The following is a 24,630-nucleotide window of genomic DNA, read 5'->3' on the forward strand; positions in this document are numbered from 1 at the left end:
TAATAGTTGGCGAAGCCCAGGAACCGCTGAATAGCCTTCAACCCCTCTGGTCGGGGCCACTTCTGGATGGCGGACAGTTTCTCAGGATCCATTTGTAGGCCGGTCTGAGAGATTATGTAGCCCAGAAATGGAAGAGAGGTCTGCTCAAAGATGCACTTCTCATATTTAGCGTAGAGGTGGTTCTGCCTGAGCCTGAGCAGGACCTGACGAACATCCCTCCGGTGAGTAGGAAGGTCCGGAGAGAAGACCAAGATGTCGTCCAGGTACACCACCACGCAGGAGTAGAGAAGGTCACGGAAGATGTCATTGACCAACTCTTGAAAGACGGCAGGAGCGTTACAGAGACCGAAGGGCATTACAAGGTACTCATAGTGGCCGTCCCGGGTGTTGAATGCCGTCTTCCACTCATCCCCCTGACGGATACGGACCAGGTTATACGCCCCACGGAGATCCAGTTTGGTGAAGATTCTAGCCCCCCTCAGGCGGTCAAATAATTCAGGAATGAGCGGGAGGGGGTTTTTATTCTTCACTGTAATCTGGTTAAGGCCTCTATAATCTATACATGGACAGAGTGAGCCGTCCTTCTTTTTGACGAAGAAGAAGCCTGCTCCCGCCGGGGAGGTAGATTTCCGGATAAATCCCCGGGCCAGATTCACCTCAATATATTATGACATGGACCGGGTCTCCACTGCGGACAAAGGGTAGATACGCCCACGGGGAGGAGTAGAGCCGGGTATCAGGTCGATTGGACAATTGTATGGTCTTTGAGGGGGTAATGTCTCTGCTTCTTTTTTATTGAAGACATCCGCATAAGACCAATAGGGAACCGGTAGACCGGGTAGACTGACTGGGGTAGGAGAAGGACGAGCAGGATGAACGGGAACTAACTAGACAAGTCCTATGGCAGTCCTGTCCCCAGCGAAGGACTTCTCCGGTCTGCCAGTCAAGCACGGGTGCATGTTTCTGGAGCCAAGGTAGACCTAACAAGAGTGCGTGAGAGAGTCCAGGCAGAACATGAAAGGAGATGCTCTCAGAATGCAGCATTCCCACCTGCAGAGTTATGGATTTGGTGATGAGTTGGATGGGATGTGGTAAGAGGCCCCCATCCACGGCGGCGACAGATAAAGGTATGGCCAGAGGTTTGGTGGGAATGCGGTATTTCTCTACCAGAGACTGAGAAATGAGATTTCCAGCAGCTCCTGAGTCAAGTTGAGCCAGTTCGAAATAGCGGTTCTCTCCGCAGGTGATAGAGACTGACAGCATCAGAGATGGAGAGGGTTTACTTTTGTCTAGGGCGACCTCTCTGAGCGATCCTAGACACAGGCTTTTCCCGACCTCTCTGGGCAGGAACGGATCCGGTGCTCCTTACTGCCACAGTAGAAGCAGCTCCCCTCGGCACGGCGTAAGTCTTGACGGGTTTTGACCATCTTGGTCTGGTCGACCTGCATAGGCTCAGGTGAGTGTGCCTGGGGAGTAACGGAGGGATTGACGGGTTTCTGGAAGGTGGGGGCTAGACGTGGAAACCTCCTCTCACGGGTGACCTCTTTGGCGCGCTCCTGGAATCGGATATCAATCCGGGTGGCAAGTGTTATTAAGTCGTCGAGAGTGGTAGGAATGTCCCGACCGACGAGTTCATCTTTAATACGGCCGGACAGACCCTCCCAGAAGACAGACACCAGAGCGTCGTTATCCCAGGCCAGCTCCGAAGCAAGGGTACGGAACCGTATGGCATATTGGCCCACGGTGAGATCTCCTTGACGGAGGCGTAGCAGAGACGATGCGGATGAGGTCTTCCGTCCGGGTTCGTCGAAGACTTTCCGGAAAGCCGTGAGAAAGGCTGGCAGGTCGGACACCAGGGGATCTCCTCTCTCCCACAGAGGATTTAGCCAAGCCAGAGCCTCCCCCGTGAGGTGGGACATGATAAAGGCTACTTTGGACCGGTTGGAGATAAACTGGTGGGACAAGAGTTCAAAGTGCAGGGTGCACTGGTTTATGAAGCCCCGAGCTTGAGCGGAGTCACCTCCGAAACGAGGAGGTGCAGAAAACCGGGGTCCGGGACAGGATACCATGGTATTGGTGGGCAGCGGCGCTGCCGGGTTGCGAGTCATGACACTAGCGGTGGTTGCAGGTGGAGCAGACAGAGTGTCCAGACGAGAGTTGACACTCCGCAGGTGACTCAGGATGGACTCCTGTTGGGACCTCTGACGGGACAGTTCATGACATAGGTCCGAGAGCGAGGGAGCTTGGGTGCCACCGGATTCCATGGCCCGAGCAAACTGTAACGGGTCTGGGAGGCGTAACCTCTGAGCAACTATACAAGGGGGCGGTCCTTGTAAGGAAGCGGGTGGCTCCCAGGGAAGACGGGCAGGTAATCACGGCAAGTGACAGGGACAGTCTCTGGGTAGAAGGGCAGGTAGTCACGGCAAGTGACAGGGACAGTCTCTGGGTAGAAGGGCAGGTAGTCACGGCAAGTGACAGGGACAGTCTCTGGGTAGAAGGGCAGGTAGTCACAGCAAGTGACAGGGACAGTCTCTGGGTAGAAGGACGGGTACTCACGGCAAGTGACAGGGACAGTCTCTGGACAGGCAGGTGGTCACGGCAAGTGACGGCAGAGCCTCCAGGTAGGCTAGCAGGCAGGTAGCAGGTGAGCAGGCGAGAGTCTCTGGACAGGCAGGTGGTCACGGCAAGTGACGGCGGAGCCTCCAGGTAGGCTAGCAGGCAGGTAGCAGATGAGCGCTCCCAGGTGAGCAGACAAGAGTCTCTGGACAGGCAGGTGGTCACGGCAAGTGACGGCGGAGCCTCCAGGTAGGCTAGCAGGCAGGTAGCAGACGAGCGCTCCCAGGTGAGCGGGCAGGCTGGTCCATAGACAGACTAACAGGTGTCGGAAGGCAGACCGTCGGACCGCAGGCTTGCAAGCAGGTAAACGGATATCTGGCAGGTAACAGGCAGGAATCTGGCAGGTAACAGGCAGGAATCTGGCAGGTGACTGGCAGGTAACAGGCAGGAATCTGGCAGGTAACAGGCAGGAATCTGGCAGGTGACTGGCAGGTAACTGGAAACGGGACCTGAGGGCTGAAGCAGAGTGAAGGCTTTGCAACAACATTGCTCGGGCACCTCCATTTTGGAGGAGGTGCCTTGTATATGGTGAAGTCCTCCGGCCATTGGCCGGGGACTCCTTAGGACGGCGCCCGCGGCCCCTTTAAGAGAGGGGGAGCGCGCGCGCGCCCTAAGCACCGTGACCGGGAAGCAGCGCGCGCTGCCAGCAGAGCGGGAGGAAGACGCCGGGCACAGAGCGGAGAGGTGAGGGGAACAGCGTCCCTGCCTAGCAGGAGGCAGGGACGCCGACGCTACATAAGGAGATGGTCCCGGATGCATAACGAAGGTTTCAGCCTTTGATCAGTGTCCCAGTGTTTCAAATGGAGAACTTAACATGACCATAGATAAAAAAAAATGGTCCCGGATAGATGATAGAAGCCTCAAGCCTCAAAATAGTGTCCTCATGTCGCAGGTCTCTGATTAGTGTCCCAGTGCCTCAAAGCGTTTCCCAAATGTATGGTTCCTCAGGAGGCTGATACAGAAGGAATGTCCAGGGTTTAGATGTATAATATATAGATGCACACTGATGTTCAGTCCATTTTGATAGTCAGAACTAGGATAGGTAACTCAAACCTTCCAATAGTCCTGTTTAAATACACCCTCCCCCCTGATTCCATTGGTCCCAATAAGTCCCAATAATAGATAACAGGTGTACAACCTGTAAACAAATAGGCCCCATACTCCATGTGTTTGCGCTCCATAGCCTCCATTGCTAGTCTAATCCAGGACTCTTAGACCTGGTAGATCGGCGTGCACTCCACACCATGGAACGCACAGCTTCCGGTTTTCGCCGACGTCACTTCCTGTGCTCGGCTATATTGTGTTTGTGTGTTCCAGCCCTTGGAACGCAAGGCTAAAGGCTTCATGCGTCACATCCAGCGCTCCCCGGTAAAGCACTCGCGTTCCACTTCATGGAACGCATAGTGCCGACAACTACGCAGCAGCGCAAAAGAGCAACCACGGTTGATGCGCCCCACAGCTAGAGACATCAGAAGGGGGCGTAACCCCGCCAGAAGACCGCAATATATGCGTGCATAAATGCGCAATCAACAGACAGGCCAGCAGATATAGACACTTTAACTGTCACCCATAAAAGATATAGAAAAGTCACTATAGACTACAATACTAAAGGGAGAGGCCCAAAAGAAGTACAAATTTGATAAAAATGTATCATTTATAAACCCCCATTTCCTCTAAACAATATGGCTTGATATCCCTGCAGAAGGGGTTCAGCTTAGAGTGGGGGTTTATTTTATCCATATAAAAATATGATGTACATAAAGATAAACCTAATGGACCTGGAAGGAGAGTATACACGATGTAAAGATAAATCAAGATGCGGGTGTCCCAAGCTTAGGACAACCCATAGATCATGGAAGGTCAACAATCAATTTTTAGTCCAAAACTGCGCCTGAGTAATGTACCAGAACAACCCCTCAAAATATGCTAACTTCTATCATCATCATCATGCTCCTCACCTTAGCACTCTCAACTCCCCTGATGGAGAAGCCAGGACCCACCGGAGGAGTCAGGTTGTCTGGTGGGCTCGGCCAATGCTGCCCCAAAGCAGGCCAGGCTAAGAAAAGTGTGGGGAAGGTTACCGGGACAAATAAGGGCGGCTGGGGACCGAGTATGGACACCCGGCCACCCCCTGGCGGCTGGTGACTGAGTGTGGACACCCGGCCGCCGGGCGGCTGGGGACTGAGTATGGATACCAGGCCGCCGACGCAGCCATGACATGGTGGCCAGCGTCTGCCTCCACAAGCCTAAAAGGCCTCATTTCAAGTGCAAGCAAGCTAGCAGTATGGCATTGCAGCCTGGGGGTGGGTGGGTGGCAGGCTGCACACTTACGCTTGCATTCCAAGAAAACAAAGCAGATGCTAACTTCTATCATCAACATCATGCTCCTCACCTTGGCACTCTCAACTCCCCTGATGTAGAAGCCAGGGCCCACCGGAGGAATCTGGTTGTCTGGTGGGCTCGGCCAATGCTGCCCCAAAGCAGGCCAGGCTAAGAAAAGTGTGGGGAAGGTTACCGGGACAAATAGGGGCGGCTGGGGACCAAGTACGGACACCCGGACGCCCCCTGGCGGCTGGGAACCAAGTGTGGACAGCCGGCCGCCGGGCGGCTGGGGACTGAGTATGGATACCAGGCCGCCGACGCAGCCATGACATTGTGGCCGGCGTCTGCCTCCACAACCCTAAAAGGCCTCATTTCAAGTGCAAGCAAGCTAGCAGTATGGTATTGCAGCCTGGGGGTGGGTGGAGTACTCTTTCCAGTACCCACTGCCGGATCTCTGGGCAGTATGGTCCATGAACATTAAGATGTCATTAGGGTTTTTGTTTGTTATTTCTAAGACACTGGGTGTATTTAAAAAAAATATATAAAAAGGGGTGGATTTTCGATTGATTTTATTTTTATCAGCTTCCATTAATGATTTCCAATTAATTCACTTTGTAATTTTTACTTGATTTACCAAGATGTGTTCTCTTTCTAGGGGAAGCAGCGCCACAGTCATCACCCGTGGGTCGATGGAGGTTTTTTATCAACCAAACAATTAGAAACCGTGAAGCTCAATCATTTGTCACCCAGACTGCAGTCACTAGATTTCCTCAGCAAGCGACAGGTCAGGAAATTGAAGTTGTAATTAATGATGCACTAGAATAAGTCTCTGTTTCTAATCTATGTTCCTCAAGTGCATGTGGAAGTGCACCTGATCTACATGTCAATGTGCATATAGATTTAGTAGCCAAACCTAAATTACATGGACAAATGTATTGGTCTCCACATCCTAATCATTGCATTTAGGTTTTTCATTCAGTCCCAATGCCCCTGGTGTATAACATCTGGGTCCCTCGCGCAATCCTGACCCACCGGTGTAACAAGTCCGTTTATGACATTACTTCCCTCCTAAATCTTCCCCCATCACCTGTGAGTGGTATTATTGAGAAGTGGAAGGAACTGCAGAAACTCAGCCACGAAGCTGAGACCCCATAATGTTACAGAGCGGGGGGCCGAGTGCTGAGGAGCAGAGGGCAAAAAAGTCACCAACGCTCTGCTGACCCCATAACTGCAGAGTCCAGACCTCCTCTGGTATCAGCACAAACACAGCGCCCCCTCCGGGAGCTTCATGGCCGAGCAGCTGCATGCAGCCGTACATCACCAAGCACAATAACGATCGTCGGATGGAGTGGTGTAAAGCCGCCACAACTGGAATCGAGGAGACGTGTCCTGTGCAGTGATGGATCACACTTCTCTAGCCGGCATCTGATGGAGGAGTCTGGGTTTGGTGGTTGCCAGGAGAGCGTTACTCCCTGACTGCATTGTACCTGCTGTACAATTTGGTGGAGGAGGGGTGATACTATGGGATTGTTGTGAGGGGGTCGGCGTCGACCGCTTAGTTCTAGTGAAGGGAAATCTTAATGTAGCGTCCAGCTTTATGAGAATAGATTGGGGAACACCCTTTTCTGATCCATGCAGACATGGTTTGGGGAGTTTGGCGTGGAAGAACATAACCGGACCTCAGCCCCATACAAGAAAGGAGATTGTGATCCCCCAACATCAGGGTCTGATCTCACAAATGCTCTTCTGGATGAAGGGGAAAAATTCCCACAGACGCCTCTAAAATCTTGTAGAAAACCTTCCCAGAAGAGCGGGAGTCGTTATATCTGCAGAGGAGCGACTCCGTATTATGTCTATGGATGTAGGAGGGGAGTCAGAAAATCTCTTAGATGGGATTTGTAGTGCCCATATACTTTTGTCCATATAGTTGACGACACATTTGAAATATGATTTATAATTAAGTTAAAATAGTGACACTTCTCACTGCCTGCATGACAGGATCTATACAGACGCCCTCATTCATACACTTAGACCATGTGGTGACACACATCCCCTTGGTGCTGGCAGAACACAGGGAATATGCTTGTGACGCAGGAAAAATCTGCAAAGAAACTGAGCTTCTTTAATTTTCCCTGGATCTTAGACTGGTGGATATTTCCCTATTATGTTGTCTGATAATGGCCTGGTGTTGCATCAGCTTGTCATTCACTCCTAGTGTCACATGTACCCTTTTAAGGCCTATGTAATGGCATTGTGACCTCGCTAAAACCTGTCCTGGCAGTGTGGAGCTGGCAGGCCATGGGGCTCATCTCCGTGTGCTTTCCATCGAAATTTATTTTTAAAGGTAATCTGTCTGCATATTATTATTTTTTTAATTTATGATGCAGGGGTTGAGACCCTGATTCTAGCGATGTGTTACACGCTGCTCTGCTTGCTGTAATTTTGATACAATCCGTTGTCTCATTAGGGGACACAGAACCATGCAAATGGAAGGTCAACAATCAATTTTTAGTCCAAAACTGGGCCTGAGTAATGTACCAGAACAACCCCTCAAAAGAAACCACAAACTATAAAAAAGAACTATAAAAAAGGGGCATATGACAGCTGTTCATTAATGCCTTTCGGTGTGATACTATTTAATCTAAATATCCATTCACACACCTTCTGGAGTACTTGTTTATCATGATCTCCCTTTTTAGCATTACGTCTTACTTTTTCCAAGAAGTTAAATGAGACCTCTTTTATATTGCCATGATGAACCCCATTAATGTGTCTCGCCAGTGGTGTGTTAGAACTCTCCTGTTAGGTTTTTTTTAGTTTGCTGGTCACATGACCATTTTTGCCTATTTAATCCGGCTCCGCCCTCCTGGCCTTGCTGGACTTCATTGTATTTACTACTCTTGAGCTAGCTTGGTGCTCTGTTGCCGTTCTCTGTTAGTTTTGCTAGGTCTTCTGACCTCTATGCTTTTTGTTGTGTGTTTGTCTTTGACTGCTACTATTTCTGCTAGGAGGTGTCCAACTTATCCCAGTCCCTAGTTCTTGTAGGGATCCCTCCCTCACATCTATAGGTCTTCGTACAGACTAGCCGAGGACTTTAGCGGGTCTGATCGCAGGATCAGGTTCCCCGTTACATCGTAGGGATCTAGTTTAGTTCTATTGTAGGGACAGATCTCCTGTCTTTCCTTAGTCCCTGTAGCAGATCACAACAGTAAGTCCAGCCCTAAAAGAAAAAAAAAAAAAAAAAAAATTTCTCTAAGGAAAGACCTCCAGTTTTCCATCATGGTCAAGATTTGGCTCAACGCTTGCAGGGACTCTCTCTGGAGGTGGCCAAGCTCCAACAACACGTGAGTAGCTGTTCTGGAGCACATTTTGTGGAACCAAAGGTACGTCTGCCTGATTTATTTTTTGGCGAACAACAAGATTTTTTTTCTTTTAAAAATGCTTGTTTATTGTATTTTCGTTTGAGACCCGGATCCTCTGGTGATGAATCACAGCGCATAGGGTTCATAATGTCACTTTTGCGCAAAGATCCTCAGGGATGGGCCTTCTCTCTCCAACCTAGTGATCCGTGCTTTAGATCAGTGGATAGTTTTTTTTCTGCTTTGGGTTTGTTGTACGATGATCCTGATCGTGTCTCATCTGCTGAGTCTGAATTGAGACGTTTGAGGCAGGGATCAGGTAATGTGGAAAAATATTGTTCTCACTTCTGCCGGTGGTCTGCCCAGGTGGGGTGGAACGATTCAGCTTTGAAAAGCTTGTTTCTTGCAGGGCTAGGTGAAAGGGTTAAGGATTTACTGATTGCTTATCCCACACCTGGAAACTTGCAGGAGACAATGCAATTAGCTATACGGGTGGACAGGAGACTGCGTGCAAAGGTTAATGAGAGCAAATCCTCTGCTATGTCAGCTCCGAGTCCTGAGAGGGTCTGTGCTGACAATGGAGAGCCGATGGAGATTGGGGCGATGGCACCCCGCTCTCAGGAAAAAGACCGCAGGCTTTCTGAAGGCTTGTGCTTCTATTGCGGAAATTCTGGTCATTTTATTAAGAACTGTGTGCTTCGTATGAAGAAAGGAAAAAAAAATGGTCAGTTATGCCCGTATTGCCTGTTTAAATTCTAAGGGAGTATTCCTATCTGCTACTACCGCTGCTCAGGATGAATTAATTGAATTTCGGGTATTTGTGGATTGTGGTTCTACTCTGAATGTGATTGATGGGGGATTCTTGGAAAAACTTAGATTAGAACCTAAAACTTTGTCATCCCCTATTGCTGTGGTTTCTGTTGATGGTTCTCCCTTGAAGAGTGTTACTCATAAGGTCTGTGAATTTCCCCTCACTATTAATGGTATTCATCAAGAGAATTTGGATTTGGTGGTATTGGATAATTTGCCTTCTCCTGTAATATTGGGGTTGCCCTGGTTAAAATTGCACAATCCTGTACTGGATTGGTCTACCAATGAAATTAAGTCCTGGAGCCCTAAGTGTTATGACAAGTGTTGTAACGGACGTATTGCTGCGGTGGAAAAAGGGGAATTGCCTGTACCTATTCAGGATTTTTGGAGAGTTTTTTCTGAGGAGGAGTCACAAATTTTGCCTCCCCATAGAGACTATGATTGTACCATTGAAATTGTCCCTGGAGCGACTCTTCCTAAAAGTCGTTTATTTAATCTTACTATTCCTGAGAGAAAGGCTTTGGAGGAATACATACAGACAAGCTTGGCCGCCGGTCACATTAGGCCTTCCAAGTCTCCTGTGGCTGTTGGATTTTTTTTTGTAAAAAAAAAAGATGGCGGTTTACGTCCTTGTCTGGACTTTCGTGAGATTAATAAAATTACTGTACGCAATCTTACCCACTGCCATTGATTCCTGATTTATTTAACCAGTTAGTGGGGGCCAAGTGGTTCTCTAAAATTGATCTCCGGGGGGCATACAATTTGTTGCGCATGAAGGAGGGTGATGAATGGAAGACTGCTTTTAACACTCCTGTGGGTCATTTTGAGAATCTGGTGATGCCTTTTGGTCTTACCAATGCTCCAGCATTTTTTCAGAATCTTATTAACCGGTTCCCGACCGCCCACTGTAGATAAACGTCGGCGCTTGCCGGGCTCTGTGCAGTGCCGACGTTTAAAAACGATGGGTGGTCTCGCAGTGCTCAGGACCCCCAGGGTCCTGCAAGCACTGCGATTCCGGTGCAGAGCGTTAGCTCTGACAGGGTACATCATCGGGACCTGATTAGATCAGGTCCCAGTGATGTTAACCCTTTGCTGTCTTCTATATGCTGTGATCTATAGTGATCACGGCATATAGGAGACAGCAGGAAGAGAGGGGGTCGTCTTACTTACCTCCGAAGACCTCCGTTTCGTTTGAGGACCTGGGGTTGCTATGGCAGCTGGAGGTCACATGACCGCCTCCAGCTCTGCCATATATGGTGTCCTTCCTGTCTGACTTCAGCCTGTATGTAGCTGAAGTCAGACAGGAGACTCTGACTGAAACAGTCAGTGAAGATCTCATATAATGTAATATATGTGTATTACATTACATGAGATCAGTGATCAGAAAAATAAAAATTAATGTCCCATACAGGGACTAAGTAAAAATGTAAAAAAAAGTAAAAAAAAAAAGTTTTTAAACTATTAAAAAAAAAATCACAAAATAAATAAAAATAAATAAATAAAATATTAAACCAATAAATCCGTAAATTATTACAAAACCAAAAAAAGTACACATATTTGGTATCGCCGCGTCCGAAACAACCCGAGCTATAAAACTGTCACACTAATTAACTCCTTCTGTGCACACCGTAATAAAAATAAATAAAAAACGAAGCAAAAAAATATGCTTTTTCATCATATCGCCAAACAAAAAGTGGAAAAAAATGCGATCAAAAAGCAGAATAGAAATAAAAATGGTACCACTGAAAACGTCATCTTGTTCCGCAAAAAAAAGCCGCCATACAGCTCCATCAGCCAAAAAATAAAAAAGTTATAGCGCTCAGAATAAAGCAATGCAAAAAAAATATTTTTTTTTCTATAAAATTGTTTTATTGTGTAAAAGCGCCAAAACATGAAAAAAATACAGTAAGTGTAGTATCGCTGTAAACGTACTGACCCGAAGAATAACGCTGCCTGATCACTTTTACCACACGCAGAACGGCATAAAAAAAACCTCAAAAAACAATTCCTGAAGTGTTTGTTTTTGTTAACTTTACCTCCCAAAAAACGGAATAGAAAGCGATCAAAAAATGTCACGTGCCCAAAAATGGTTCCAATAAAAATTTCAACTCGTCCCGCAAAAACCAAGCCATCACATGACTCTGTCGGCCGAAATATGGAAAAATTATAGCTCTCAAAATATGGTGATGCAAAAACTAGATTTTGCAAAAAAAGCGTATTTTAGTGTGTGACAGCTGTCAGTCATAAAAACCCGATATAAATCTGGTATCTCTGTAATCGCACCGACCCGAAGAATAAAGTAATCTAATCAGTTATATCACACTAGGAACGGCATAAAAAATAAATAAAACAAATATTATTCACCTGCTACTGATTTGTTTATTATGTCTCCCAAAGATCCCAGTAAGGCTCTGCTCACATTTATCCTGTGCTCTGCGCTGAGCACTTACACCAGAGTTTCCGTGTAAATCTCTGAAATACGTGATTCAGCCAGAACCCATGATGGAAGATTCCCTGTAATGAGGCAGATATAGGCCACTGTGGATGCCGTCTAGCCTGGGATCCCACGGTGTCATTTGTTTTAGGCGTGCATAAAAGTGCGGTTGGCCACAGTTTTGTGCACTTCTGAAAAAAAGGACACCACTAAACAGAGGCCAGACGGAGTCCAGAGTAACTCTGCTGCCTCATTACAGTGAATGGATCCTGCAGGGGTTTCATCTGAATTACATCACTTGGAAAATTAGATGGAAACCCCGATGTAAGTGCTCAGCCTAGAGCGCCGGATAAATGTTACGTAAAATGTTCCCGATAAAAGCTTCAACTCAGTCCTCAAAAAAAGCTAGTCCCCACTCAGGTCCATCATCTGTTAAAAATATAAGGGACTTCCAAGTTACTGGTAGCAGAAAGGCTCTGGAAAAGCAAAATGGTCCTTGCCCCCCAAAAGAAATTCAGAAAATTTTGTGCTCCCAAATCCAAATGCCTATTCTACAATAATTTGTTCTCCAATTGTCAAATAGCGCTCCTTCCCCCTCAAATCTCACCGTATGGCTAAGTGGTACGATACAGCCACATATGGGGTATTGACACTTTTAGAAGAAATTGTGTGACACATTTCGGCACCATTTTTACCCATTGCCCTGTGTGAAAATGTAAAATCTGAGGGTAAAACATTTTTTTGTGGTAAAAATATAATTATGCTTTTTTCACTGCCCAATGGTATAAATTTAAAAATTAAAAAATGCTCACTACTTCCCTAGATGAATTCCTTGAGAGGTGTAGTTTACAAAATGGGATCACTTGTGGGGGTTTCTGCTGTTTTGGCATGTCAGCGACTCTTCAAATGTGACATGGTGTCTGCTGCCTATCCCAGCCAATATAGCGCTTCTTTCTCTTCCGAACCCTGCCGTACACCAAAGCAGTGGTTTTCCCCCACATATGGGGTATCGGCGTACTCAGGAGAAATTGTACAACAAATTTCATGGTGCAATTTATCCTGTTACCCTTATGATAATGCAAAATTAGGGAATGAAAAACATTTTTTATGGGAAAAATGTGAAAATTTTATTTTTACGGCTCAATATTATAAACTTCTGTGAAGCAGCTGGGGGTGCAAGGTGCTCACCACACATCTAGATAAGTTCCCTAAGGGGTATAGTTTCCAAAATGGTGGCACTTGTGCGGGGTTTCCACTGTTTAGGCACATTAGGGGCTCCCCAAATGTGACACGGCGTCCGCTAATTATTCAAACAAATTTTACATTCAAAAAGTCAAATGGCGCTCCTTCCCTTTCAAACCCTGCCATGTGCCCAAACAGTAATTTGCCTCCACATATGGGGTATCGGCGTGTTCAGGAGAAATTGCACAACAAATTTCATGGTGCAATTTTTCCTGTTACCCTTATGATAATACAAAATTAGGGAATGAAAAACATTTTTTGAGGGAAAAATGTGAAAATTTTATTTTTACGGCTCAATATTATAAACTTCTGTGAAGCAGCTGGGGGTGCAAGGTGCTCACCACACATCTAGATAAGTTCCCTAAGGGGTATAGTTTCCAAAATGGTGGCACTTGTGGGGGGTTTCCACTGTTTAGGCACATTAGGGGCTCCCCAAATGTGACACGGCGTCCGCTAATTATTCAAACAAATTTTACATTCAACAAGTCAAATGGCGCTCCTTCCCTTTCAAACCCTGCCATGTGCCCAAACAGTAATTTGCCTCCACATATGGGGTATCGGCGTGTTCAGGAGAAATTGCACAACAAATTTCATGGTGCAATTTTTCCTGTTACCCTTATGATAATACAAAATTAGGGAATGAAAAACATTTTTTGAGGGAAAAATGTGAAAATTTTATTTTTACGGCTCAATATTATAAACTTCTGTGAAGCAGCTGGGGGTGCAAGGTGCTCACCACACATCTAGATAAGTTCCCTAAGGGGTCTAGTTTCCAAAATGGTGGCACTTGTGGGGGGTTTCCGCTGTTTAGGCACATTAGGGGCTCCCCAAATGTGACATGGCGTCCGCTAATTATTCAAACAAATTTTACATTCAAAAAGTCAAATGGCGCTCCTTCCCTTTCAAACCCTGCCATGTGCCCGAACAGTAATTTGCCTCCACATATGGGGTATCGGCGTGTTCAGGAGAAATTGCACAACAAATTTCATGGTGCAATTTATCCGGTTACCCTTATGATAATACAAAATTAGGGAATGAAAAACATTTTTTGAGGGAAAAATGTGAAAATTTTATTTTTACGGCTCAATATTATAAACTTCTGTGAAGCAGCTGGGGGTGCAAGGTGCTCACCACACATCTAGATAAGTTCCCTAAGGGGTCTAGTTTCCAAAATGGAAACTAGATATCACTTGCGTTTATTTGTGAAAAAATCGGAAATTTTGGAACCCAAATTTTTTTTTGTTAGGGAGCTATAAGGGTTAAAAGTTGACCAGCGATTTCTCATTTTTCCAACAAAATTTACAAAACCATTTTTTTAGGGACCACATCACATTTGAAGTCACTTTGAGGGGTCTTTATGACAGAAAATACCCAAAAGTGACACCATTCTAAAAACTGCACCCCTCAAGGTGCTCAAAACCACATTCAAGAACTTTATTAACCCTTCAGGTGATTCACAGGAATTTTTGGAATGTGGAAGAAAAAAATTAACATTTAACTTTTTTCACAAAAATGTTACTTTAGACCCAATTTTTTTATTTTCACAGGGGTAACATGAAAAAATGGACCCCAAATTTTTTTGTGCAATTTCTCTTGAGCGTGCTGATACCCCATATGTGAGGGAAAACCACTGTTTGGGCGCACGACAGGGTTCGGAAGGGAAGGAGCGCCATTAGACTTTTTGAATGTAAAATTTGTCTGAATAATTAGCGGACGCCATGTTGCGTTTGGAGAGCTCCTGATGTGCCTAAACAGTGGAAACCCCCCACAAGTGACACCATTTTGGAAACTAGACCCCTTAGTCACCTACATCCGAACAATTTCTTCTAATCCGAAGGAATTGGCCCTTTGGTTTCCCTTTTCTTAGTGCCATAGGGTGGTGGCTCTCCCACCGTAGAAGACTGTTAGTCACTGTTGGCTTACGGTGTGTGATCGTTTGCAGATGTCCCCCTTCATCTTTAATAATCATCAGATCCAGAAAAGATAATCGTGTGTGATTTAGATTCTGAAGTAAATTTTAACCCCACTTTATAAATGTTGATTATTATCAACAATATCTTACGATGTGTGATAGAATACTCATGGACAAAGATACATATGAGACTCTCCCTGGGGATCCCTTAACTGACTATAAGAAATTATTGTTGGCAATTCTGGAACAGGCTTTGAATGACCATCTGATGTCCAAGAATGAGTATGATTTTTTTATGTCCAACTTTTTCGGTTACTCCCACTTTTTACACCTTACCCAAGATACATAAAGACCTCAGTCCTCTCAAAGGGTGCCCTATAGTTTCAGGTGTTGAAAGCTTGACACAAAACAGTGGGATTGATCTTGATCATATTTTACGCCCCTATGTAACAATGCTACCATCATATATTAGAGATGCAACTGATCTTCTTAAGAAACTTTAGGGGATCTATATTGATGCAGATACCATTTTAGCATCAATAGATGTGGAAGCACTGTATAGCAATATACCACATGGGGCGGGCCTACAAGCTGTTAAATATTATCTCAGATCCAGAGCAGTGGAGTGTGAGAAATACAATAATTTTCCGTTGAACCTCCTTGAATATGTACTGACCCACAACTACTTCCTCTTTAATGGTGAATATTTCCACCAGCTCAGGGGTACTGCGATGGGGAGCCCATGTGCCCCCTCGTATGCTAACATCTTCCTGGGTTGGTGGGAGGAAACCCATGTATTTGAGGAAGAGGGGTGGTGGCAAGACAAGATCACGTTGTGGGTCAGATACATAGATGATATTCTTATTTTGTGGACAGGGTCATCAGTTGACTTCACAGAATTTGTAAGAATAATCAACATTTATAAAGTGGGGTTAAAATTTACTTCAGAATCTAAATCACACACGATTATCTTTCCTGGATCTGATGATTATTAAAGATGAACGGGAACATCTGCAAACGATCACACACCGTAAGCCAACAGTGACTAACAGTCTTCTACGGTGGGACAGCCCCCACCCTATGGCACTAAGAAAAGGGAAACCAAAGGGCCAATTCCTTCGGATTAGAAGAAATTGTTCGGATGTAGGTGACTATCGTAGGCAATCCTCTGACTTGAAAGATAGATTTAAGGACAGGGGCTATCCAACACACATCTTGAATCAAGCGTGTGATCACGCAGTGAAATGTAAGAGAGATTCCCTACTTGAGGGTCATCCGAGAGCGGGGAGTGATATATCTAGATTAATAGGGACCTTTGATAATAAGAATGAACAGGTCTTTGCGATTCTCAGGAGATATTGGGATATTCTGGTATCCGACCCGGACCTAAAGAGTGCTATCTCTACATCGCCGAGTGTGAGATTTAGAAAGGGACGATCCTTGAAGGATCAGCTGGTCCATAGCTTTTACCAAAACCACCTGGGATGGGGACTTGGCTCAACAGAAAGATCTGTGGGTTTTTTCGCTGCAATGATTGCAAGATGTGTGCACAGATGAGTCCAGGAAAGTCGTTTGTTAGCGCTTCAACTGGCAAGAGTTTTTTTTATAAGGGACTTCTGTAATTGTAAAACGGATAGTGTCATCTACAAAGCCACCGGCTCTTGTCCGCTTGATTATGTTGGGAAGACATGCAGAGAATTTAGTCGTAGGGTGGGTGAACACCTAGGGGACATATGCCATAAGAGAGATACACCACCGGCGAGAGACATTAATGGGGTTCATCATGGCAATATAAAAGAGGTCTCATTTAACATCTTGGAAAAAGTAAGACGTAATGCTAGAAAGGTGGATCATGATAAACGAGTACTCCAGAAGGAGTGTGAATGAATATTTAGATTAAATAGTATCACACCGAAAGGCATTAATGAACACTGTCATATGCCCCTTTTTTATAGTTTGTTGTTTATTTTGAGGGGTGTTCTGGTACATTACTCAGGCCCAGTTTTGGACTAAAAATTGATTGTTGACCTTCCATGATCTATGGGTTGTCCTAAGCTTGGAACACCCGCATCTTGATTTATCTGTACATCGTGTTTACTCTCCTTCCAGGTCCATTAGGTTTATCTTTATGTACATGATATTTTTATGTGGATAAAATAAACCCCCACTCTAAGCTGAACCCCTTCTGCAGGGCTTTCAAGCCATATTGTTTAGAGGAAATGGGGGTACTTCTTTTCTGCCTCTCCCATTAGTATTGTAGTCTATAGTGACTTTTCTATATCTTTTATGGATGACAGGTAAAATGTCTATATCTGCTGGCCTGTCTGCTGATTGCGCATTTATGCGCACATACACTGTGTGCAGAATTATTAGGCAAGTTGTATTTTAGAGGATTATTTTTATTATTGATCAACAACTATGTTCTCAACCCAAAAGACTCCTAAATATCCAAGCTTAATATTTTTGGAAGTTGGATTGGGCTTTTTTTTCGATTTTGCTATCTTAGGAAGATATCTGTTTGTGCAGGTAACTATTACTGTGCAGAATTATTAGGCAACTTAATAAAAACCAAATATAATCCCATCTCACTTGTTTATTTTCACCAGGTAAACCAATATCAGTGCACAAAATTTAGAAACAAACATATCTGACATGCAAAAACAAAAACCAAAAAAATTAGTGATGTAAAGAAAGGTGGCTATATTCGATGACACTCAACAGCCTTCCATCCATAGATTCTGTCAGTTGCTTGATCTGTTTTCAATCAACATTGCGTGCAGCAGCCACCACAGCCTCCCAGACACTGTTCCGAGAGGTGTACCGTTTTCCCTCCCTGTAGATCTCACTTTTTATGATGGACCACAGGTTCTCTATGGGGTTCAGATCAGGTGAACAAGGGGGCCATGTCATTATTTTTTTTTCTTTTAGACCTTTACTGGCCAGCCATGCTGTGGCGTAGTTGGATGCATGTGATGGAGCATTGTCCTGCATGAAAATCATGTTTTTCTTGAACGATACCGACTTCTTCCTGTACCACTGCTAGAAGAAGTTGTCTTCCAGAAACTGGCAGTAGGTCTGGTAGTTGAGCTTCACTCCATCCTCAACCCGAAAAGGTCCCACAAGTTCATCTTTGATGATACCAGCCCATACCAGTACCCCACCTCCACCTTGCTGGCGTCTGAGTCTGAGTGGAGCTCTCTGCCCTTTACTGATCCAGCCTCTGGCCCATCCATCTGGCCCATCAAGAGTCACTCTCATTTCATCAGTCCATAAAACCTTTGAAAAATCATTCTTAAGATATTTCTTGTCCCATTCTTGACGTTTTATCTTATGTTTCTTATTCAAAGGTGGTCGTTTTTCAGCCTTCCTTACCTTGGCCATGTCCCTGAGCATCGCACACCTTGTGCTTTTTGATACTCCAGTAACGTTGCAGCTCTGAAATATGGCAAAACTGGTGGCGAATGGCATCTTGGCAGCTTCACTTTTGATTTTCCTCAATTCATGGGCAGTTATTTTGCACCTTTTTTGGCCAACACGCTTCTTGCGACCCTGTTGTCTATTTGCCATGAAACGCTTGATTGTTCGGTGATCAAGCTTCAAAAGTTTGGAAATTTAAAGACTGCTGCATCCCTCTGCAAGACATCTCACAATTTTGGACTTTTCAGAGCCCGTCAAATCTCTCTTCTGACCCATTTTGCCAAAGGAAAGGAAGTTGCCTAATAATTAAGCACACCTTATATAGGGTGTTGATGTCATTAGTCAACACCCCTCCTCATTACAGAGATGCACATCACCAGATTTACTTAATTGGTAGTTGGCTCTCAAGCCTATGCAGCTTGGAGTAGGACAACATGTATAAAAAAATAACATGTGATCAAAATACTCATTTGCCTAATAATTCTGCACGCGGTGTATATTGCGGTCTTCTGGCGGGGTTACGCCCCCTTCTGATGTCTCTAGCTGTGGGGCGCATCAACTGTGGTTGCTCTTTTGCACTGCTGCGTAGTTGTCGGCACTATGCGTTCCATGAAGTGGAACGCGAGTGCTTTACTGGGAAGCGCTGGATGTGACGCATGAAGCCTTTAGCCTTGCGTTCCAAGGGCTGGAATGCACAAACACCATATTGCTAAGCACGGGAAGTGACGGCAAAAACCGGAAGCTGTGCGTTCCACGGTGTGGAGTGCACGCCGATCTACCAGGTCTAAGAGTGCTGGATTAGACTAGCAATGGAGGCTATGGAGCGCAAACACATGGAGTATGAGGCCTATTTGTTTACAGGTTGTACACCTGTTATCTATTATTGGAACTTATTGGGACCAATGGAATCAGGGGGGAGGGTGTATTTAAACAGGACTATTGGAAGGTTTGAGTTACCTATCCTAGTTCTGACTATCAAAATGGACTGAACATCAGTGTGCATCTATATATTATACATCTAAACCCTGGACATTCCTTCTGTATCAGCCTCCTGAGGAACCATACATTTGGGAAACGCTTTGAGGCACTGGGACACTAATCAGAGACCTGCGACATGAGGACACTATTTTGAGGCTTGAGGCTTCTATCATCTATCCGGGACCATTTTTTTTTATCTATGGTCATGTTAAGTTCTCCATTTGAAACACTGGGACACTGATCAAAGGCTGAAACCTTCGTTATGCATCTGGGACCATCTCCTTATGGGCAAGATAAGTCATCTACTTACATTAATTTCATAATCTTTTCTCTGTTTTTAATATATGCCTTAGATTGCATCAGATTGTGGTGCAATTAGGAATTAATTCTAGGGCAAGCCAGGATATTTAGGGATAGCCGTCGTGGAGCAGGGGCGCCAAAATCGCCAGCTATAACTAGGGTGCCAACCTCCGCAGTGCTTATATATAGTGTAGAGGTCTATGAAAGAGTGATCCTGCTTGTTTGTTTTAATTATGCACTACAATCACTTTGTTCACTGACTTGCACTTATCTTTATGAGGTACTGAAAAACTCGCTATATGATTCTATATAATCCTTTTCTATATGTATAAAGGAAGGGATTACTTTATTAATGGTATACTAGCTGTGTGAGATACCCCCTTCTTTTGCTATTAGGGCTCTATGGAACAAACCAATAGAGTTCATTACCTCTAGTGTGTTTTTTTTCACAATAATATATATGTTTGTCCGCTCTTTAAAGAGATTTTTTCTGATTAGAGGATTTTTTTATTCTGAGGTTACATGTTAGCCAACCATTTTCTAGATGTACTGCTAAGTGAACAACAGCGGGACTTCGTTCATGTATGGGAAATGAAAGAATTCGCCATACCGCTTCATTGCTACAGACGGTCTTGTCATTCCACTTCCCTCCATCCCCCACGGGGGACACGAAAGGAGCAGAGCACAGGCAGCGGCTGGGGTGAATGAAGGACAGGGAGAAGAGTTTATGAATGAGATGTCACTAAGGGGGGTAGAATGCCAGGCGGCCGGAGAGAGTCAGCCTGGGACTGAGCTGGTAACACCCCCCTCTTGCTGTTGCTTTTACATCCAACAGCTGGTATATAAAAACAATATAAAAACATGCGTGTATTCAAATGTAACGTTGTTGCAAAATTTCAAAGCAATCGGTGAAGAACTTTCTGAAATTTAAGATTTTGAACAAACGAACATTTATAATTTTATTTATATAGTGGTGTGGAGCAAAACAAAAGGCTACAGAGTTACTACAGCATGTATTACCTGTTACCGCTTATAAAAATTCACATTTACATCTTCTGGCTAAAAATGGAGCAAATTGAATAATAGAGTTGAAGGAGCGCTCCAGTGGAAATAAGTGAAAAAGGTTGGCTTTATCCATCCAGATCAGATGGGGAAATAAAGTCTATCTGTATCACTTATTGTCATTGAAATGCCGCTTCCATTCTATTTGTTTTATATCTGAAGGTTTTTGGCTGGTCACTGATATTTTTCCATATTCCTCTATATCTATAGATATATATTTTTATATATCTATAGATTTATATATAGCGCAACTTTATGTAACTGCACATTATGGTTGAGCCCCTCCGTATATATAACACACACATGCTTATATATTTAGCGCTCTGTCTTGCTATATAAGTTTGTGTATATGTCAGAGAGAGAAATACAAATATACCTGTATATTATATATTACACAGGTATGTTTGTATATGCCTCTCTCTATAGAGAGGGAAAGCTATAAGTACACAAATATATCTGTGTAATATATAATACTATATATGTTACACAGGCATATTCACATCTCCGCAGCCCGCGCATGTGCAGTAGCATCTTTAGGTTGCTGAGAGATGCTACTGCACGGGCGCCATTTTGCTTCAGGATAAATAATTTGGATGCAGCACTATAGCGCCGCGCATGAGCAGTAGTATCTCTCAGCAATCGTGAAATGCTACTGCGCATGTGCGGGCCGCGCCGGCCATATTGGGGGATGTAAATTTTCACTTTTGAACAGAAATTACACAGGCAATATTTAAATCAGTAGGCAGGTCACCTGAAAGCACAGTGACCTGTCAAAAGGCAGAGATAGGAATACATAATGAGAGCACCGGTAACAGACCCTCCCTAAAGTCTCGCCCCACAACATGAGCATCTCATTATGGCAGAACTGAAAATAAAGATTATAAAAGAACCACTTGACGGATTTCATCAACAAAGGTATCATTTTACTCAGTGTAACTGCGCCCACCTGACAGTGTATGTGGTTCACTAAGCACAATCCTGCTGACAGTGCACTTTAAGGGAAGGTGCCATAAAAAAATAATAATTTTTTCAACAATTGAAAAATGTAAGGTTTTAATTATTTTTATAAAAATATTATCATTTGTTTTTAATGAACTAAAATGTGAAAAATTAATAATTTTATAAGGTTTGGTATTTCCATTTTTAAACACTAAGGGGAGAAGCTGCTGAAAGTTGCCATGAAACTTAGTGTACAACTAGCTCACATTACGACTGCAGTAAATTGGGGTGGGATCTGCTCACTTGTGTGTGATGTTACTCCTCTCCTCCCCTTCTGGGTGTTTGCAAAAGGATAAGAAAGGATGAAGTTTAGGATCACAGTGCGGAGCCATTTTGTTGGTAATTGCTAAGTGGGTCACTGACGACAACTGGCACCGCTGATTTTGCTGGTGCTTCTCGCTGTATCATAAGCTGGTATTAGATACGTGGAGTGTATCGCGTGCGCATACCATAGACGTGGATGGAACGGTGTCATACATTACACCACTGCTTCTATAGAAGTAGACAGAGAAGTGGATGGAGTGGGGTCACGCATTACACCACTGCTGCCATAGAATTTGACGGAGTGGGTTCATACATTACACCACTGCTCACATAGAGTTAGACTGAACGGATTCACGCATTACTCCACTGCTCTCATACCATAGAAGTGGACGGAGCGGAGTTACGCATTAACCACTACTCCCATAGAAGTGGATGGAGCTGGGTGGGTCACGCATTACACCACTGCTCCATTGTAAATATGTAACCCTGCTTTGTCCACTTCTATAGGAGCAGTGTGTAATAGAATAGATAAATACAATAAACATGCTGTAGATATATATTTTCACAAGCCCCCTTCATATAATAAGCTTGCATCCTTGAGTGCCTTTCATGTGGCACTATGGGGTTTTGACCCTAAGAAATGAAAAAAACGAAATGGGTTCCCCTCCTCACTTTTTGGTAACCAGTCAAGGTAAAGAGGACAGCTGGGGGCTTATATTATCAGGCTGGTAAGGTGCCTGGTTATTGCTCCCTTCCCAGCCTAAAAATGCCAGCCCGCAGCCGCCCTCAAGTTGGCTCATCACAATTCTGGCACTTTGCCCACCCCTTCCCTATGCCCTGGTGCGGTGACAATCGGAGTAATGTTAGTTGGGGTTAATGAAGCTGTGAATTGTCAAAAGTCGCATAAATCCCTGTGGTTAGTAATGGAGAGGCGTCTATCAGACAACCCTGTTACTAACCCACTAATGGAAATAAAAGACAGAAAAATAAAAATTAATTGAATTTGAATAGTCACACTTTTCCTGGTTCACCAATTTATTTTTGAAAAATAATAACCCATGCAGGTCTGATGTAGTCCACAAATGAAAACCTGGAAAAAAAATAAATTGAGAGAAATAAAGACAAGACACTGTCCCTCGTTCACCAATTTATCAGAAAACAAAAATGCATGGGTCCGACGTAATAATGGTTTAAGACGTTTAGTCGTAACGTGTCGGTTTATCACAGGGATAATTAATGGTATGCCTTCAAATCTGTTTTTAATGAAGGATTACTAATACATGTGAAGTTTTATCTGAAAATCAACACTGGAGAATCCTTTCCCTCTTTTTGCTCTACAGTATAATGGCCACATTTAGTGCCCCACACTATAATGTGCCCCATATAGTTTTCCACAGTATAATTGCCCCTCAGTATAATGGCCTAATAGTATCCCACAGTATAATGGCTTTTTATAAAATCATTTTACCTAAGCTTGGCGTCCGGGTGACGCCAAGAAATCCCCGCCTACTTAATTAATTTCAATATTCCCTCCCCTGCACGTCCCAGTGCCCTGTGACTTGCAGTTCCCATGCCGGATACCGTACCTGTACAATTTATCTGGTACGCAAGGTACAGTAAATCCCGCAGTCTGTGTATACTTCTGGAGCAGGGATCTTCTGCGCAAGCGCCGGGAAGGCAGAGTGAATTGCCGGCACCTGCGCAGAAAATCCCTGCTCCACAAGGATACACAGACTGCTGGAATTACCGCGCCTTGCATACCAGGTAAGTTGCGCAGGCACAGGAACTGCATGTCACAAGGCCCTTGACATTAATTAAGTAGGCGGGGATTCCTTGGCGTCCTCTGGACACCAAGCATAGGTAACATGATTTTATAAAAAACATTTTCAAAGCAATCAGATCTCTAATATGGGACATACAGGTAAGTATAGATTCACATTTCTATCATCTGTATGCCCATATTAGAGGTCTGATAAGTTACAGGGGGTGACAGATTCCCTTTAAGGTGTTGCTTCTCCACACCCTGGCACACCACAAACACACAGTGTCCTAGACCATTAGTGTCTTGCTGTGTACAGTGCCTTATACTCACTTGCAGGCTTAAGGCCTCCAATGCATCCATGTCTTTAGGTCTTGCATCAGACACATACACATCAGGGGACACCCGATTCGTTATAACAAGTTTAACTTTACTGGACAGTTCAAGTACATTGTGTTCTAGCAGCATGAGTACATACCGAATTTCCTGCGGACGTTCCTGTAACGTCCGGGGCCTATGGCCCTTACTAGGCACTGGTAAGTGTGCCTTATTCCCTTCCATACAGAGGAAGCCAGACAGAGAAACACATGAGGGAAATGTACGGATCTCAGGAGTGCTGTGGTGCTGGATGGGAAATCCCTGGGGCTGACAGGAGGATCAAGCGTAGGGATAGTCTGAGCTGAACGTGAGCAAGAGCTTGGAATGTGCTGTCTTGATGAAAATGGAACTGGAGAGTGCTGTGCCCGATACTGCTTGTTAAAGACTTACAGGTGCTTCTCACAAAATTGGAATATCATCAAAAAGTAAATTTATTTCAGTTCTTCAATAGAAAAAGTGAAACTCATATATTATATAGAGTCAATACAAACAAAGTGATCTATTTCAAGTGTTTATTTCTGTTAATGTTGATGATTATAGCTTACAGCCAATGAAAGCACAAAAGTCATTATCTCAGTAAATTAGAATAATTAACAAAAAACACTTGCAAAGGCTTCCTAAGCTTTTAAAAAGGTCCCTTAGTCTGTTTCAGCAGACTCCACAATCATGGGCAAAACTGCTGACTTGACAGATGTCCAGAAGGCTGTCATTGACACACTCCACAAGGAGGATAAGCCAGAAAAGGTAATTGCTAAAGAAGCTGGCTGTTCAGAGTGCT

The 24,630-nt window shown here is 44.4% G+C and overlaps 1 protein-coding gene across 5 annotated transcripts in view; it reads left to right on the forward strand.

The window, feature by feature from the left end:
• The window catches only part of HIBCH (3-hydroxyisobutyryl-CoA hydrolase), a 535,761-nt gene that overhangs the window by 50,347 nt on the left and 460,784 nt on the right, over nucleotides 1-24,630 (forward strand). For 4 of the 5 annotated variants that reach the window (XM_073647944.1, XM_073647945.1, XM_073647947.1 and 1 more), the window contains one exon: nucleotides 5,594-5,722. The exons of the other annotated variant lie outside the window; for it this stretch is intronic. In XM_073647944.1, coding sequence (XP_073504045.1) covers nucleotides 5,594-5,722 — 129 coding nt within the window. The remainder of the gene's footprint in view (nucleotides 1-5,593; nucleotides 5,723-24,630) is intronic. 5 annotated transcript variants of the gene reach the window in all.

The sequence above is a fragment of the Phyllobates terribilis genome, unplaced genomic scaffold (genome assembly GCF_046119375.1).
Source record: "Phyllobates terribilis strain yellow unplaced genomic scaffold, ASM4611937v1 Scaffold_9__5_contigs__length_417890890, whole genome shotgun sequence".
Taxonomy (NCBI): domain Eukaryota; kingdom Metazoa; phylum Chordata; class Amphibia; order Anura; family Dendrobatidae; genus Phyllobates; species Phyllobates terribilis.